Below are 18,734 nucleotides of genomic sequence, written 5' to 3'. Positions count from 1 at the left end.
GTGTGTGTGTGTGTGTGTGTGTGTGTGTGTGTGTGTGTGTGTGTGTGCGTGCGCGCGCGCGCGTGTGAACATGGAGTCCAGCGTCAGGTGTCCAGTCCTCTTCACTCTCCAGGTTACTTTCTGAGGCATGGCCTTTCACTGAGCGGAGCTCCTCAGTTTTGCTACGATGACTAGCAAAACCCTGGGAATCTGCCTGTGTCCCTCACCCTCACCCCCACCCCAGTGCTGAGGTTGCAGCCATGCACTGATGTGCCCAGATGATTACATGGATGTTGGGCATCTGAACTGAGGTCCTCATGCTTGGGCAGTGGGTACTTTACCTGCAGAGCCATTTCCTCCCAAGTTTCCATTTTAGCTTTGTTTAAGAACTGTTTTTAATTTTGATTTCATCACATCTTTTTGTGCGTATTTCTTTTTCTAGGTGACTCTTTTATCTATTTTATGCATTTGTATATAAATGCTTTTTAATGTGTAGAGCTATGTTTTATAAACAAAGTTTATTAGCCTGGTAATAAAAGATATTACAGTTTTGGGGTTTTTTTTGTGGGGGGTTGGGTTTGAAACAGGTTTTCTCTGTATGGCACTGGCTGTCCTGGCACCTGCTCTGTAGACCAGGCTGGCCCCTACCCTTACAGATGTGCCTGCCTCCACCTCCCAGGTGCTGGGCTTGAAGGTGTGCACCATCACCCCCTGGCTGAGAATGCATTGTAAGAAGTTGTTTAGTTTATATGTGCACACGTGCATTCACTATGGTATATCCAAGAGGGTCAGACGTCAACTTAAAGGGGTTGGTTCTCTCCTTCTACCAACCATACAGGTCCCAGGGACGGAACTCTGGTCACCAGGCTTGAGGATAGGTACCTCTATTCCCTAAGAGTTCGCCACCCGAGAACAAATTTCTTTTCCTCATTTGTGGAACATCTGTTCCAGGCACGTTGACTCCAGAGTGTGTGCACCCCATCTTAACTCACCTCTTAGAAGCAGGAAACCACTCTTTCGCTTTCTGTATCTGACCAGACATACTGTCTTACTTACTCTCCTATGGCTGTGCAATGAGCAAAGCAACTATAAAAGAAAGCATTAGTTTCAGAGGGTTATTAGTCCAGGATGTCCTGACAGGAAGTTTGGCAGGTAGGCAGGCACGGCACTGGAGCAGTAGCCGAGAGCTCACATCTGACCCAAGACTGGGCCTGGCATGAGCTTTTGAAATCTCAAAGCCCATACCAAATCTCCAAGGCCATACCACCCTGAATGAGCCCTATCTCCTGAAATCTCAAGCCGGTGGGGCACCTCCTCCAACAAGCCACACCTCCTAATCCTTCACAAACAGCTCCAACAACTGGGCAACCAAGCATTCAAACATGTAAGCCTGTGGAGCCCACTCACTGACACCGCCACACACGCCATGAGAAACATTCACCTCGTTTCGCGTGGGGTCACCCGCATCCTTTCTGGAAGCGCAGCTCCCTTTTCCCTTGGGGCAGAAGAGCTCAGGTCGCACACCCACCGTCCTCTGCCAGCCCCGGCCTGCACTGTTGAAAGCACATACTGAGCTTGGGCTGTTGACTCTCCTTTGTCTGTTCCAGAAGGAATTTAGCTCTTCTGATTCTGAAATACAGAAATAGATATGTGTCACCGACCTTTGAAAGTAGGGCAAAGCATGAGAGAGACCCACAAGCTAGAGGGGAAGTCTTGCAAGAGCAGCCTTCCTTCTATGCTGTTATTGAGAGAAAGGTAATCCGTCCGTCCACTGTGTATCTAAGCAGTGTACCTCACTTTCTAAACGTAAGGTAGGGTAGTGTTTGCTGTCATGTATCTAACTTTTATTGGTAACTCTCTCTTACGAGGCGATGACATAGCCTGGCGGAGTGGCACACACCTTTAATCCCAGCGGTCAGAGCAGAGGCAGGCAGATCTCTTGAGTTCAAGGCCAGCCTTGTCTACAGAACGAGTGCCAGGACACCCAGAACTACACAGAGAAACTCTGTCTCAAAAAAAAAAAAAAAAAAAAATCTTTTAAAATGGCTACGTATTTTCTCTGTTGACCTAGTTTAGAATATTAATTAACCTTTTTATTATATCATTAATTGTGGTAACACATGTCAGCCAATGCTTGCATTAAATCACATCTTTTTTGAGATGGTACCTGGCTATGCTGCTCAAGCTGATACTGAGTTCCCCGGCTCAGTTGATCTTCGCCTCACTCTTCTGCAAAGCTAGGGCTCCACAGCAGCATGCCCAGCTTCTGTTTTGCGGTGGTTGGTGTCTCACAGGCTCCTTTATCCTTCTGTGTGCTCAGATTACAGGCATGCGCTGCCACACTAGGCCGTGACTGCTTTCTAAAGTAATGGATGCCTATGACTGAATTTCTAATCAAAGAGTGTTTTTTAAAAGCTATTACAAAAGCACATGACTTACAGTTCACACTAACTGTTTTCAAGGGTTCAATAGTTCAGAGTATTCACATCATGGGCCCATCACTGGAAGGTTTTCATCTTGCACGATTCACTCCCTGTGTCTCCCTGCAACCGGCCTCTGGCCGCCACCACGCCCTTTATGGCCTTTGCATTTGACCGCATCCGTTACCTCACAGAAGTGAGGCCATGCACTTTCTATCTTCTGTGTCTAGCTTGCTCACTCACTTAGCATAATGACCACATGACAGGGTTTCCTTCATCTTTCAGGCCAAATGATATTCCATTGTCTGTGTGTACCGCATTTTGCTGGGTCCCTCACGCCTGATGGACAGGCGCTGTTTCTGCCCGTGAGCCATTGTAAGCAGTGCTGCGGCACACAGGTGCTGACGCTCCTGCGCGCCTACTCACGTCTCCTGTATGTGCCCAGAAGAGGGGCGGAGGGCCATATGGGAACTCACATTTTGGCTGTAGGGTACTGTTTCCACAGTGGTTGCAAAGCATGCTGATAGACTGTTGCCACAGTGCCTCCAGCAGGGCCAGTGAGCGTGGGAGAGTGCCGGTGGCATTGCTCCTTGCCATCGGTGACTGAGGCAGTTAATGAATAGTCCTCCATACCCTGTAAGTGCCGGATGGCAGCTCGGTGACTAGAGCACTGACTGCTCTTGCAGTCCCGTCCCAGCACCCAGCCAGCTCACAGTTGCCTGTAACTCCAGCTCCAAGGATTTGACGCCCTCTTCTGGCCTCCATGTGCACATTTGCTCACACCCATGCACACTCAGCATACACATACGTGTCTCCTTTTTTTATCACTTAAAAGTGTCTCCAGAGTTTGTGTTTTAGATTTCTGATTGAGGGGTTGGGTTTTTGGCAGGATTGTTTCGGTTGTGATTTGGGTATGGCTCATCTGCTTTTGGCTCTGGTCAGTTTTTAACTTGGGACCTTTGTCTTTCTGATTTTGTTATAGCTGTTTGGGTTTTGTTGTGGTGGTGGTAGTTGTGGTTGTTCTGGCTCTCTGCAGCCTGACCTTGCTCTGTCCCTTCTTTCTGTCATTATTTTCCGCTGCTATTCACATGCCCCTGTGTTTACTTACCTTCTTTCTCATTTGCTGCTGTGGGCCTCAAAACCAGAAGACTCACCAAGTGCATTTAAATTAATTACCGCACGAAGCAATTATGTGGAGGAAGGAAGTGCCTCGGTGAAGTAAACTGAAATCAGCCGGACTCTGAGCGCGGACTCTGAGCGTCCTCTATCTCCTTGGTGCCCTCCTGTGCGTCCTTAGTGGTCCTCCGCTCTGTAGTGGGTCACAGCTCCCAGGGGCTCTGGAAACGTGGGGTGCACCTTGTCCTCCTGGGGAGCAGCATAACCCCACTTGTCCCTGGTACTCTCAGGCTTTCTGCCGAGGGCAGCGTGTGCTTGGCATACTTCAGTGTGCACACTTCCCCTGTCGACTGAAGCCCCTGCTTCTTGCTGACCCCCTGCTCTAGTCATTCACCTTTCCCAATCCTCAAACACCCTCCTCCCTCAGCTTCAGTCCACTTTTTCTCCCCACCCCCAGGATTCCTCACTGTAGCGCTGGCTGTCCTGGAACGCTGTAGACCAGGCTGGCATCGAAACTCAGAGATCTGCCTGGCTCTGCCTCCGAGTGCTGGGCTTAAAGGTGCACGGCACCATGCCCAGCTCCTTTTTCTCACTGACTTTCAGCAGTAGCTTCGGGGAAGAGCCGTCTCGTATCACCATTTCAGGCCATTGTGGCCTCTCCATGGGTCATCTTGGAACAGTATACAAGTGCTTCAGGGAGAGGTATCCATTTCTCTCTCCAGGGCTCAAAGCAGAGGGCATGGTATGCTGTCCTGCCTGTGGCACCTCCCCTGCAGGAGAGCTTTGGTCCTGTACTTTGATCCAGGCACCAGCAATGTCCTCTTCCCTCATCTCAGAGCATCATCACCTGAAAACTCGAAGCTCACACATACGGTGTTGTGTTTCAACAGGTTTAAAAATGTTATCTTTGAAATTGGTCCAACAGAAGAAGTTGGTGACTTTGAAGTGAAAGCCAAGTTCATGGGAGTTCAGATGGAGACTTTCATGTTGCATTATCAGGTGGGTGTGCACAGGCTTGGGCCTGAAGCTCTCTGGGGTGGGAGAAAAAGATAAGAGAAGGCCCTTTGAGGAAAGCCTGTGTATTCAAAGAGCTCCGTGCCTAGTTGATGGGAGAAGCCAAGAGTTTGGGGAGTTGGGCAGGGCCTGTGTGTTCTTTTGTTTGCTCAGGTGTATGAGCTTTAGAGCACAGTGGTACCCCAAGTTTCACTCAGCGTGCCTTGAACTGAGCTGGTTCCCTGGCCTTGAAGGAAGTGTCTGACAAGTGTTAGCAGTAGGGGACTTTGCTGCTCAGTACTTGAAGCTTTTTTCCCCTCCTCTCATTTGTATTTACACGGTTACTTTTGTTAGGTGTATTACTAAAACCATGTGAATAAGTTGCATCTTTGTAAATCTGAATCACATTTTAAATTCAAAATTGGTTTTATAACATAATTGTCCCTATTTTTTTTATTTTAAGTGTCTTGTTTTATTTTCTGGTGCTTAAGTCTGACCCTCAGGACTAGGCTTGCTAAGCTGTTTCCCACTGAGCTCAGGGTCCAGCTCCAAATGCCTAATTTGGGGAGTGGGAGGACTCTCATGCAGCCTCAGCTCCACTGTATCGTTGAAGCTGGCTTTGAACTCCTGAGCCTCCTATTTCTCCCAAATGCTGGGATTATAGATATGTGGCACCATACTTAACTACCTAAATATCTGTCTGCACATTAAAAACATCTCCCCAGTTGGGGTGGTGGCACGCCAGCACTCAGGTGGCAGAGGCAGGAGGATTCAGAGTTTGAGGCCAGCCTGGACTTCATTGTGTATTCCAGGCCAGACTAGATAGTGAAAGCCATCTTTAGAATCCAAGGCCAGAAACAGTCAGGAAATGGAGAGGACCCATAAGCAGGGGCCAGACCCCTCTGGCTTTGTGTGGGCACCACCTACCGGGCCTCTTGGGGGCTGTGTTGATGGCTTTATTGCTTTTGCAACGCTGCAGATGGAATGCAGGGCCTCGCACGTGTTCACCTGCCAAGCCATCCTCCTGCCCGTCCTGTCCCCACACTGCTGTGCTCTGCTGTGATGCAGCAAGCAAGGCTGGGGCCTGTCTGGGGGCACGCATTCAGACCTCTGCACCGGATGCACCCCCTCACATCACCGGCCGCCCTTCCTCTCCTCCTTGCCCGCCTTCTGCCTCCCTCAAACCGTGAGCACTCGCACGCATTGCCTCCCCTGCAGGCCTTCCCCATCGTCACAGTGGTAGCTCTTCCCTCTGCATCAGCAGTCCTGAGAGACATCCTCTGTTGACAGTGCGAAGCTGACTCATTTCCCTGTCACCCCCAAAACTGTGAACTCCTAAAACAGTGTGTCTTAGTCATCTTCATTTCCTTCTCAGTAACCAGTCATCTCTCAGAGCATATTAAGTAAAATGTGAAAGGATTTCTTCATACATTGTCACTAAGTACCACACACAATCCGTTATCCCACTGGTTTCACCACGTGAGTGGAGGCCCAGCAGTACATTGGTGCTCAGATTCATTAACCTTGTCTGGTTCGTAGTGCCTGGCAGTAGGATTAAGCTAGGCAAAAAAGGACACAGCATGGTCCCCATCCCCATGACACCGCAGTCCCTTCATGCCCTTTGACCCTGGCTTTCTCATCACCACTCTCGACAGTTTAGGGGTGGGGACACCGACAATGCTGCCATAAGCCTTCAGGACAGTAGAGAGTGCTGAGAAAACAGCCTGTGTTGGATCTGGACCAGCCCAAACCCATCTCTTTCCTGATGGCCATGCCACCCAACTGTTAGAGCCTCAGCAGCTCATCTTTAAAGTTTGGATAATCACACCCCATGGGGTTCTTCTAATGACTTGAGAAGGTTCTGTACAATGTGCCTGAACGATGCCACGCACAGGTTGGGCATCCAGTGACCGTGCGGTCCCCCTGTTTCGCTTGCCTTTCCAGTAACAAACTTCAGATTCAAAATACACGAGGCCCTGGGTTCAGTCTTCGAAAACAGGAGTCCAGTTGATTGTGGAGGGGGCTGGGGACGCAGCCCTCTGCTGGCAGAATGCTTGTTTGGCAGAGCCCTGGGCTTGATCCCAGCGCTGCAGAGACTGTGCATGGCGGTGCATACCCATTGTGCAGACATGGAGACAATAGTTTGAGGCCAGCCTGTGCCAAACGAGACTTTCTCAAAAAAATATTTTTAAAAAAGGAATCTTGTAGGTACTGAGACATTACTGGCCATTCTCATTTTCAACCATTAGCATAACTTTGGAAATAAGGTTTAAATGTATGTATTTTAACTGTACATACTCGTTTCCCCCATATTTAGAATATTCTTCTATAGGCCAAATGATACCCTAAGACCAAGTAGGCCTGAAGGCTCCCTCAGCCAGCAGCCCCAGGTGGATGTGCGGTAGAGGGCTCTGCATTGGGAACTTGTGTCTTGCTTGCCCCGCTGCACGTCTGGCACCCAAGACCTCCCTCACCTCTCCTGAGTCCTTCAGGAGGACCCTCCTTTTTTTCCGTTCCAGATTTGCTGGTTAAACTGCTTGTTTTTTTTTTTTTTTTTTGTTTTGTTTTTTTTTTAACAGGACTTGCTGCAGCTGCAGTATGAGGGGGTTGCAGTCATGAAGTTATTTGATAGAGCTAAGGTGAATGTCAATCTCCTGATCTTCCTTCTCAACAAGAAGTTCTATGGGAAGTAACTGGCTGTTTGCTTCCAGCCTAGAAGAATTCAAAAGGGTAATGCCTCCCGGCTGCCTCTCTAGGATCCTTCATTACTCCTTGGAAGCAAGACCTGGTCCAGCGGTGTCTGCATTCACACTCCTGAAGCCCCATGTTTAAGCCCTCTCCCTCTGGCAGGACATTCAGTGCCCTCTTTTCGTAGTGAAGTCGTATGTCAGGCTTCGTCTAACCCCTGCTTCCCTCATTTTCTTTCATCATGTAGGAAAGAGTGGAATCCCACCGCTTCCCTCTCTGTTACAGCCTCCTAAGTGGCAAACGGTGTTTGTTTTACTGAGCAATAAGAATGGTGGGATTCAGCTTCTTGTTGAGAAGTGAAAGCTGCCAGGTCAATAGTGAACATGCACATCAGAGTCACAGTTGAGGATGGCTCATCGGCGCAGTCAGAGGATGGAGTCTGTGTGTCTTCTGTTCTGCTTGCCTTGTAAGCAGAGCTCATCCAAGTTACTATTCTCTGTTCAAATGCAGCAGCTTCAGGAGGGAAAAGAGCACCTGCTTTCCGGTTCTTCACTGCATCTGGGTAGTACTGTTAGTGTAGAACCCTTCCTGGCGAGGGGAACCTCACAGTCGTAGCCGGCCCTTTAGAGACTAAGAGTGGGCCAGGCTCCCGCCTCTTGAGAGCCCCTCTCACAAAGGGATGGCCTACCCTAGCCCCAAATGTAGCTGTTTTCAAAACTATTTGTGTTCAAAGAGTGCCTTACTGACGTATAAATTTGTTTCTTAAAATGTGAGTGATAGGGATTTTAAAGATTTATATAGTGCTTGAGAATACTCTGAGAAAGGGTTGGTTTTTTCATTGGGTTATCTGTATATCTGAATTCTTGAAGCTTTTCTATAGTGTACATGAGGGTTTATCTACAGAGTTGCCGAGATAATTCTGCTGGATTTTAGCAACAGCAGCCGACCCATGTCATGCCTGAAGTTCAGATCCATTTCCCTACTCTCTGCTCTGCTATCCACATCATGCCTTCATTCCGAAAACCTGGACCCTTAGGCTCTGACCAGCACAGTTCAGCTCCAGACATTGAATTTGGAAGTTCGTCCTTGGACTAAAAGTCATAAACTTAAAAAACAAACAAACAAAAACTCTTTATCCAAAAGTTAGGTAAATCATGCTACCGAGCCTTTACTCGGTAAAGACTTTGAGGTTTGGTTCAGTATTCTTGCATAAAACATAAAAATTAAAGTAACATCGCATAGTTTACTGATATATGTCAAAGGCCATTTGAACTAGTGGCAGGTTGTGCGGCATGCCCCTGTTACAAACGTAAGTCTTGAGAAGTGTCCATCACGATGTCCAGTGGACAGGCCACGGCGGAGGCCTCAGTGAGCAGCTACTGTAGAGGCCGTGCTGAGGAAGGCTCTGCCACCACAGTGACCCTGGTTTTCATCGTGTTTTGGAGCATAGCTTTCTCAGAAAATAAGTTCTTCAGAAACTTACGCTAAAGGAAAATGCTAAGGCTAGCATGGTAGCACGCACCTGTAATCTCAGGACTGAGGCAGGGGGTCACTATGGCCAGTCTCAGAGAGAGAGAGAGTCCTTTTTCTTCTTTTTCTTTTCTTTCTTTTTTTTTTTTGAGAGACAAAGGAGACGAGGTCCTTAATGTAGCCTTGGCTGTCCTCAACCTCACAGAGATCTGCCTGCCTCTGCCTCCTGATTGCTGGGATTAAAGGCATGAGCCAGTGTGCCTGGCTTTCAGGTATATTTCCTTAAAAAGGATGCCATCACAAACGTGGCCCCAGAGACCCTCCAGGACAGTGATGAATACGGGTTACAGCGTCTTAGAAAGTCTCATTTACCTGCAAGGATGCTCCTTCCCTGAACACCCAGTAGAACTGCACCCAATGCCCTTGGAGGATTTTCGTGGCTGCCGTGGAATCCTGCTCTAAGAAGCACAGAGGTCACCTGGCGAGCCTCAGTTTGGCACACTGAAGTCGTGCAGCGCCTGTGTTATTTATTAGCTGTAATCATCTCTGTCTTGGCTCCCTCCTCCTCCTCTGACCTCTCTGACAAGCCATCATGACATTTACTATGAATTTACTTCCTCCCAAGAATTTGGACTGGCGGTTAGATGGTTGCTACACACAATTGCCTTTGTATCCCCGTATGAAATAAAAGGTCATTTGTTCCTGTTTGTGTTTATTTTTCTTGGTTTCGTTGTTTGCAGCTCCTGTTAAAATGTCATTAACTGGAGTAAGATTAAATCAACCCCCTCCCCTGTGGTCCTTTTTGAAAAAGAGCAATCCAAGTCTGCCTTGGCATTAGAGTCTCTTAATTTTTATTTATTGTGGGGAGTGGAGGTCAGAGGTCAGATCTCTCCTCCCACCTCGTAGGTCTCGGGAATCAAATTCAGGTTGGGTGTGGTAACAGAATCTCACCAGCTCACTGATATGGGTGGCTTTTCTTTTTTTTTTTTTTTTTACAAAGATTATATACTGAGTGCTTTATCTGCATGTACATCTGCACGCCAGAAGAGGGCATCAGATCCCAGTATAGATGGTTGGGAGCCACCATGTGGTTGCTGGGGGGGACATTTTGAAGAAGAGCCAGCGTGCTTAACCATGGAGCCATCTCTCCAGCCCCCAGTAATGGGCTAATTTTAACATGGTGCTTAGCCTGTTAAAGTGTATTATGGTTAAAGCAGCCTCAACATAAATACAGTGAGGGACAGACTGTTGCCACCTAACTGTGACCGGCTAAAGCCTGAAGGTTTAAACATGCCTTTTGTGTTATTTTATGAACAGCACTGCAGTATACATGGAGGGCGTGTTTCTTAGGGGCTTCTAAGGGACACCTGTAAGTCACCAGAAACTGCTGTGGTAAATTCGATATGGAAAAAAGTAATTCAGCAATCGCAAAATAAATAAAATGGGAGTGGGGAATGGCTCAGCGCACAAGAAGCGTCGTGGCACAAGCGTGAGTTCAGATTTCCAGTCAGCACAGTGGCACACGTATGTAACGTGTGTCCCTACAGTGAGACAAAAGCTCCAAAAGCCGGGGGGCAGTGAGCTTGGCATATGGGGCCGTAGAACGGAAGACCCTGTCTTAAGGCATCTGAGGTCCTCTGGCTGCCTCGTGAGTTCCAGTGCGCATGTACACCAACGCTCACACAAGCTCACCCAAGAGTACGTGTCTCTGAATATCTGACCGTATTTGTTAGCTAGCCAGATGGGTGAGGTCAGTGGCAGCGTGATAGAATAATCCTCCAGTAAGCTTAAGCAGCAAGTCGGAATGGGAAGAATGTCACGGTCAGAACATGGCTTCCTTGAGAGGGCCCCTTATGTATGGAACCCACGCACGCTGAGCCACAGCTTTCTCATTCTGAAATGCATGCCATTGGGCAGGCTGCTTATTGGAACATGACCTCTGTTAGCCTGTGTTCTACATTGTTCTGCAAAGAGGTCAAGGGAGTTAGGAAGGGGGATCATTAAATACAGAGAGTTAGGCGGGCAATGCATGCTCTTTAACTCCTTGCAGCGACCTGACTATAGAGAAGAAGGGTTTATTTTGGCTCATGGTTCGGGGGAGAGCAGTGCACCATGGCAGAGAAGGCATGGCAGCTGGGAGCAGCATGGTTGGTGGTGCCAACCAGGAAGGAGAGAAGGGAATGTCCGTCTAACTGGCTTTTTTCTTTTTTACCCTTTTATACTGTTCAGGATCACAGCCCATGGAAAGGTCCTGCCAAATTCCAGAGTGGGTCTTCCCTCAGTTGGAAACTCAAAGACATAGTCAGAAGGGTTGGAGAGATGGCTCAGCCCCTGAGAGCACTTGATGCCTTTGCAAAGGACCTAGTTTCCATTTCCAGTACCATACCTTACAACCGGCCATGGCTCCAGTTCCAGGAGATCTAACACCCTCTCTCTGGCCCCACGGGCACAAGGCACTCATGAGGTCCACAGACATCAATGTGGGCAAAATACTCATACACAGGGAATAAAGAAAAGATACTCAGAGCTGTGTCTCCTAGCTGTGTCTCCAAATCCAGTCAGTGAAGTTGCCATGGAGCTGACTCAGACAAAATGAAGGCTATCCCTGAGCTGATAGCCATCCCAGCTGTCAGCCGTTATGGTTGGGAGCTGTCCCCCACCTACCCCACCTTGTTCACCCCTAAAGATTTTGGGGGAAGCTTAATATTTTTCACACATTTTCATTTCAGGTCTGACAAGTGGTTTGTTTCTGTTGGCTGGTTTTAGACAGTCTCCAGTTAGCATCAAATCCATGTTGCCAAGCAATTATGCTTGGGATGGGATTATAGATGTAGGCTCGGTGATAGAGTTCTTGGCTAGCATGCAGATGACCCCGGTTTCAATTAAAGATTTACTTACTTATAAGCATTCTGTCTGCACCAGAAGAGGGCACCAGATCTCACTATAGGTGGTTGTGAGCCACCATGTGGTTGCTGGGAATTGAACTCAGGACCTTTGGAAGAACAGCTGGTTTTCTTAACTCCCCCCCGCCCAGCCATTTCTCCAGACGCCCAGCACAACTTTCTAATTGCCAGTGTGTTGTGGGTTTTCGGATAACAATTGCTTTATACCAGTATCAAGTGGAACCCACCATGGTCAGGGCTTCTGCCTGCTTGTTCTGTTTTTGTTACTGTTTTGGTGCAGGGTTTCACTGGGAAGTGCTGGCTTGCCTGAAACTCAGAGATCTACTTGCCCTTGCTTCACCAGTAATGAGAATAAAGATGTGTTCCACCAAGTCAGCTACTTTGAAAGGCACAAAATTGAAGTTTGAATCCTTTTTGCTTTTCTCTTGAAACTCCTGGGTTTTGCTTTCTTGTCTGCAGTGCTGGGCCTAGAATTCGGGGCCTTGCACACGCTGGGCCTGCGTTCTACCACCAAGTGGCAGCTGTGGCTCTAAACTCCTGTTTCTACTCTACATCTCTCAGCATTTTTTTTTCCGCCTAATAATCTTTTTATAATTTTTTATGAGCGAGCCCAGGGCCGAGAGCATTCTAGGCAAGCGCTCTTACTATTGAACTACATCCCTCGCCCTTTAAAGGAAATTATTCATTAGCCAGGTGAGGTGGCATTGGCCTTTAATCCTGGCCCTCGGAAGGCAGAGGAAGACAGATCTTTGTGAGTTTGAGTCTGGTCTGGTCTATATAGTGTGTTCCAAAAAAGCCAAAGCTACATAGTGAGACTGTTTCAAAAACCAAACATAAAGTATGTGTGTATGTGTGTGTGCATGTGTGTATACATATATATACAAAAATATAGATATAAACAAAAATATGTAATTTTTATTACTTATTAAAACAGTTTTTATTTTGAGACAGGATTTCACCAAGTTGTCCGTGGTAGCCTTGAGCTTTTTTTCTGTAGCCTAGGCAGCCTTTGGACTCAGGATATGCTTGCCTTAGTCACTCAGTTAGCCGGGGTTATGGGTCTGCTTATGACCCCTAGAAACACATCTTATTTTTAGTTGTTTTGTCAGGGCTGGCAAGATGCCTGAGCCAGTAAAGGCACCTGCCTCCAAGCGTGATGGCCTGAGTTTGAGCCTCGGGTCCCACATGGTAGAAGGAGAAACCAACTTCCAGAAGTTAGTTCCTGGCACGCCTTCACATGTGTGCCATGCCATACACACAGAAATAAAGAAATAAATATATTTTTAAGATTGTGTGTGTGTGTGTGTGTATAACCATAAAGTTATTAAGTCATCAGAGAAATCATTGTTTATTACATTATTATTAGCACATGTCTGACCACAACAACAACGTTTTTATACATAGTTCCAGCTGAGCCAACCAACTCACTCTTGTAAACCAGGTAAGAAGGAAGTCGGGATCCAAGTTAAACCTGCAAATCTCCAGATGCGGAAGCTTTCAGCCCTTTCTGGTAGGACCGTCCACCCTTCCAGTGTCTTCTGGAGTTTTATGTCACCTTGTTACCAGTTTTCCCTCAAATCCACTGGGAAGTGGCACAATTTTGCTTTTATTTCATGGGCAGGGAATACTTGATTCTGAAAGGCATGGGAATGAAACTTGGATCGCAATGGCAGACAAGAGCCAAAGAGGATTGTTTTAACAATTCTGTAGGCTATTTAGAACTCACTTCTTGAGGTCAGTGAAGGTTCTCTCAGACACTTTAGTTATATGTTTAAAAGAAAAAAAAGGGGAAAAAAAAACCTGTTGTCACTTATAAATAATAACATGATTAGGTTCCCCCAGTTTATAAAGATTTTTTAAATATTTTTATTTACATGAGTGTGCAAGTACCCTGGAGGCCAGAAGAGGGCATGGTATCCCCTGAATCTGGAGTTACCAGCCTGACATGGATGCCGGGACCTAAACTTGAGTCTTCTGCAAGAGAATTAAGTGTTCTTTTTTGTTTTTCAGGACACGGTTTCTCTGTGTAGCCCTGGCTGCCCTGGAACCCACTCTGTAGACCATACTGGCCTCGAACTCACAGAGCTCTGCCAGCCTCTGCCTCCTGAGTGCTGGGATTAAAGGTATGCAGCACCACCTTAATTTAGTAAATGTTCTTAACTGCTAAGCCCTCTCTCCAGGCCCCTAGGCTCCAGCAGTTCCATTGGGGGTGGGGCAGGGGCGCTCTACTGAAGACCGACTACCCAGCATCCTCAAAGACCTGGATTCTATGTCCAGCTCTTGACTCCACCCAGAAAATGTTTGGTAGGATTTGGAAAGGATTCATAATCCAGTCATTACAGCAGGTGGGATTTAGAAGATACGCAAGAGGCTTGGTCAAGATTCTCAAGCTAATACTGTAGCCCCTGACTTAAAGACAGCTTTTACACTCCGCTATGCTGGAGATACCTTGAAAGTAGAGTTAATACTCTTGTGCTGCCTCGTTTTATGCCAACTCCACACAAGCTTGAGTCCCCAGAGGAGGGAGCTTCAATCAAGAAAATGCCTCCGTAAAATCGAGCTGTAGGCAAGCCTGTAGGTCATTTTCTTAATTTGTAATTGACGTGGAAGGGCCCATTCCATTGTGGGAGATGCCACTCCTGGCCTGGTGATCCTGGGTTCTAAAAGAAAGAGAGCTCAGCAGGCCACAGAGAGCAAACCAGAAAGGAGCACCCTCCATCTCCTGAAGCAGATGGAGCCTCTGCATCAGCTGCCGCCGCCAGGTTCCTGCCCTACCTGAGTTCTGTAGAGGAATTTTAATTCAGAACATGGCTGTTCTGGCAAGAGATCACATCCAAAGGCCTTCTAGGTCTGTGTGATCCGGCTGGAATACAGACATGCCTTTAATCCAGGAGACAGAGGCAAGCAGATCTAAGTTCCAGGCCAGTCTGGTATAGAGCAAGTTTCAGGTAAAGAAAAGCTTAGGTCCAGGCACACCTTTAATCCCAAACAATGTTAGTTTGTAGAACGATGCGACCATGTTTGAAAGTGATGTCTAATTAAGTGGCAAAAAAAGTGACAAAGCAGAGAAAGATTTGACAGAATAGGATATGCCCAGCTCTTGAGAAGAGCAAAGAAAGGGAAGCTACTAAACGGGCAATTCAGAGAGAGAGGAGGCAGTATTATGGGGACAGTAATAGAGAAACAGGTTGCAGAGAGAGAACAAGCTAGACATAGGTGAAGACAGAACCAGCCAGAGAATGAAAAGGAGCCAGAAGATTAGAGCAGATTGCTGGAGTTAGTTTGAGGCCAAGCAGAGCAGGAAAGCCAGATTTAATCAGTCAGCTTGGAGAGGCATTTGAGCCAGAACAACTGAGTTAAACCAGCCAGCCCAGAGCTCAGTAAGAACAAGCAAGCGTGAGCTTATTAAGCAGTTAGTCTCAGTGGCTGAGCACTTTCTACGCCCGGGTTAGATTGCAGGGAGACTAGAAGCTTCCAGGACTAGGCCTAGGTTAGCAGAAGGAGGCAGTATGCCTCCGAGATAACAACTGGAACAGGCGGATAGAACAAGTTCCTTTTATGGAGTTCCTGCCCTGATTCCATTCGATGATAAACTGTGACGTGGAAGCCCGAGCCAAATAAACCCTCCCCCTCAATCCTCACTTGCTTCAGTCATGGTGTTTCATCACAGCAGTAGTAACCCTGACTAAGACAACTCTGCGCTACCACTCCAAAATGTTTTGATTATGGAAAACTACAAATGTACGAAAAGAAACAGTATAATGAACTCCCACGTGTCCACCATCTGGCCTCAAAAACTGCCAGTTCCCGGTCATGTCAAATTAGTTTCACTTACACCCCGCCCCCACAGTTATTTTGTCCCTGATATGTAAATACTTAGGATGTGCCTCTGACATCGATTCTCAAAGGGAGGAGTGTCACCTTCCAACAGATGTTTGCCAAATCTGGAGGTTAACAACAAGTGTTCCTGGCAGCTAGTGGGTAGAGCCCAAGGCTGCTGCTAACCTCCTTAGATCAACAGGACAACTCCCCACAGCAAATTACCCAGCTGCTCGTATCGATAAGGAAGGGAAAGAGAGTGGCCAAAGGGAAGCAGGAATCCCTCCCGTGTTATCAGAGCTAAGAATAACTAAAACTCCAGAGCCGGGCTGAGGAGATGGCCCAGCAGCCAGGGTCCCTGCCCAGCGAGCGCCAGCTCCCAAGTTCAGATGCCTGGAACCAGGTGTGGCGGTGTGTGCCCGCAACCCCAGACAATTCACCTGAATCAGTGAACTTCAAGTTCAGTGAGAGGCCTTGTCTCAAAGATAAAAGGTGGAGAGCCGATGAGGAGCGGTGAGGAGGGACACGTATGTTAACGTCTGGTCTCCGTGGGCATGTGTGCACTTTCACACTAACAGGTACCTGTAACACACGCACACACAACGCACAAACCAAAAAACAAAACCCGTGCAATGAGTGCTTAAATTCTCCCCTCTCATGTTCGTCTTACAACCTCTACAGTTTGTATGTTTGCCAAAAAAGATCACACATTACGTCTAACTTGATAAGCTTCTGAAATTCCCCTCTCGGTAAGTTCTTGGGTTATTTTCTTCACACGTTATCTGGCCGTGGGCCTCTAGACAGAATCCCATCCTGGACTTCTTAGAGCCTCCTTATGGGTCACTCAGCGTTGTCCTTCCGGCGAGCGAGTTTCAGAATTCCCCCTGGCGAATCAGAGGCTTCTCTTTTGGTGACGGGAGCCCCAGCTTTGGCATCGAGTATGGCCGGCTTGACTCATTCATTACAAAGCAGAGTTCACTCTGTGGGCCTCAGTGGCCCTGGGTGTGAGCCACAGCACCCCTAAAAAGAGCTTCACATGTGCCCCTCATCCTGCTCCCTGAGGCCTGAGCAGTTAAGGACTGACTCCATTTTTTTTTAATACACCATCTTAGCTAAAAGGCCAAAAGTGATTGGCTGCATTGATTTCTGTTTGGTTTGTTGTTTGTTTGTTTGAAGGCAGGGTCTCACTTGGTTGGCCTGGAACTTGCTTTATAGACCTCCAAGATCTGCCTGCCTCTGCCTCCCAAGTGTTAGATCCCTTGCAGCTGGAGTTATAGGTGGTTGTGAGTCACTGATATGGATTAAGGGACCCAAACTCGGGTCCTCTGGAAGAACAGCAAAGGCTCTTAAGCACTGAGCTGTCTCCCCAGGACTGCCCCCATCAACATCTTCTAAAAGTTTCTAATGAGGGAGTTTCTGTCCTCAGGTACCCCCACACTTGTTCTCTCTCTGTATAAAATAAAATCATTATGACTGGGGCTGGGATGTGGTTCGCCTGGTTGCAGTGCTTGCCTAGCATGTATGTAGCCCCGGAACCTCATGAACTGCCAGACACCATGGCACACATCTGCAAGGCGGGGAAACCGGGACACTTGTGTATTTGCACATTTTGGGGGGCTGGGGTAAGATGGTCTCCTGTAGGCGAGGCTAGCCAGGAAGTCATTACGTATTGGAGAGTGACCCTGAACTCCTAATCTTCCTCAGGCTCTAAGCAAGAGGATTACAGCCCAGAGCCAGCACACCCAGCTCTAAGCTTTTCCAACAGGGGGAAACTTCCAGGAGAAAAACACTCTGTGAGTTCATAAAAAAAAAAAAAAAAAAAAAAAACATTTTAGGGGCTGGAGAGATGGCTCAGTGGTTAAGGGCACTGTCTGCTCTTCCAGGGGTCCTTAGTTCAATTCCCAGCAACCACACGGTGGCTCACAGCCATCTATGCCCTCTTAGAGCACTAATATGCATAAAATAAAATCTTAAAAAAAAACATTTTAATACAAATGTAGCTGGTGAAAAAGAAGAGAAGTCTCGTCAGGAGGCAGCGCTTGCAGGTTGGGTAGGGTACAGCTCTGAGACGTTCAGCTCCCGCTGAGCTTCCTGTGGCCTAGCTTTCTCTGCAGTCCCACCTCGCAGACGCCTCCTGGGGTCTCCCCTGAGCTTCCGGCCTTGTCCGGGGACCTGCGAGTGCGGACCATCTCCCCCAGCCAGCTCTGCACCACCGAGTCCCTCCAGAGGGCAGCGGGGAGCGACTGAGGAATTCAAGGAGCAGGAAAGGCTCAGAGCTGCTTCAGAAATTTGAGGTGGGCTGCAGGTTGGAAGTCCGGACTCAAGGCAAGTTGATCCAGGTATCTGTAGCCCTCCGGATCCGGTTCCCAACCTCCCCTCCCCCGCGCCCTGGGAAGCCGCCCTCACAGGCTGCGTGGACACCCGGCGCTGTCCCCCTGGAGCTTCGGGCTGAGCTTGGCCAGCGGGATGCGATAGGAGGAGAGTGGAGAGGGCGGCTTGGCCAGTGGGACGCGGTAGGAGGAGAGTGGAGAGACCTCTGCCAGGTCACTGTGAACTGCTCCCTTCCTACCGGGGCTCCCAGCAGGCAGCTTTTCCAAACACCCGCTTCTCCCCTGGGCAGTAAGCAATCTCTTCCCCCAAGACCCGCGGGCCTCAGGCTAACGATTCTTGCTGTAACTAGCCCCTGGGGGAACACCATTATCCCTAAGTTCTTCCTTGCCTCTTAATTAACTTCTCTTCAAATTACTCCATTTGAGTCTGGCACCTGTTTCCTACTGGGATCCTCGCTGAGACAGGAGTGGATCAATTAAGGCCTCAGTTAGGGAAGGGTTTGGTGGCCGGGCGCTGGGTGTTAGGATGGAATGAGGTGGGTGAGCTTTAGGCATATTTGGGAATTGGAACTATTTGCTGGCCGTGGTAGGAAGAACAATGGGCCCTGGATTTTTTCCTCCAACAGGCATTTCTCTCTTCTATGACCTCGCAGGCTGGGGTTAGTCCATTATCCTACACACAAGGTAAATACGTAAGAGGCTCCGGTATTCTCAAAAACACTTACTTTTACTTTTGATGATGTGCCTGCGTGTGCATCTGTGGCAGGGGCAGCAGGATGTGTGTGTGCCTTCGGGAGGCTGGAGAGAGCTTTGTGCTGAGGAGCTTTGCTCTTGGGGAGCAGGTGAGTTCTGGTCTCAGCCCTCACATCGGTCGGCCCCACTACCGCCTGTAACTTCACTTCTGACGCCCTTTTCTGGCCTCCACAGACACTCACACGCACAAACACACACACGACACATATAACATAAATAAATAAATAAATAAATAAATAAATAAATAAATAAATAAATAAATA

General features: G+C 48.0%; 1 protein-coding gene across 1 annotated transcript in view; it reads left to right on the top strand.

The window, feature by feature from the left end:
• Nucleotides 1–9,373, top strand: part of Iqgap1 (IQ motif containing GTPase activating protein 1) — a 95,362-nt gene extending 85,989 nt beyond the window's left edge. The window contains exons 37-38 of the mRNA XM_055623055.1: nt 4,406–4,514; nt 7,088–9,373. Coding sequence (XP_055479030.1) covers nt 4,406–4,514; nt 7,088–7,201 — 223 coding nt within the window. The 3' untranslated portion in view covers nt 7,202–9,373. The remainder of the gene's footprint in view (nt 1–4,405; nt 4,515–7,087) is intronic.
• Nucleotides 9,374–18,734: the final 9,361 nt, after the last annotated feature.

Source organism: Psammomys obesus, unplaced genomic scaffold, assembly GCF_907164565.1.
Source record: "Psammomys obesus unplaced genomic scaffold, mPsaObe1.curated_primary_1811, whole genome shotgun sequence".
Lineage (NCBI taxonomy): Eukaryota > Metazoa > Chordata > Mammalia > Rodentia > Muridae > Psammomys > Psammomys obesus.
The sequence above is the reverse complement of the archived record's forward strand: the minus strand, read 5'-3'. Positions and strand labels throughout refer to the sequence as shown.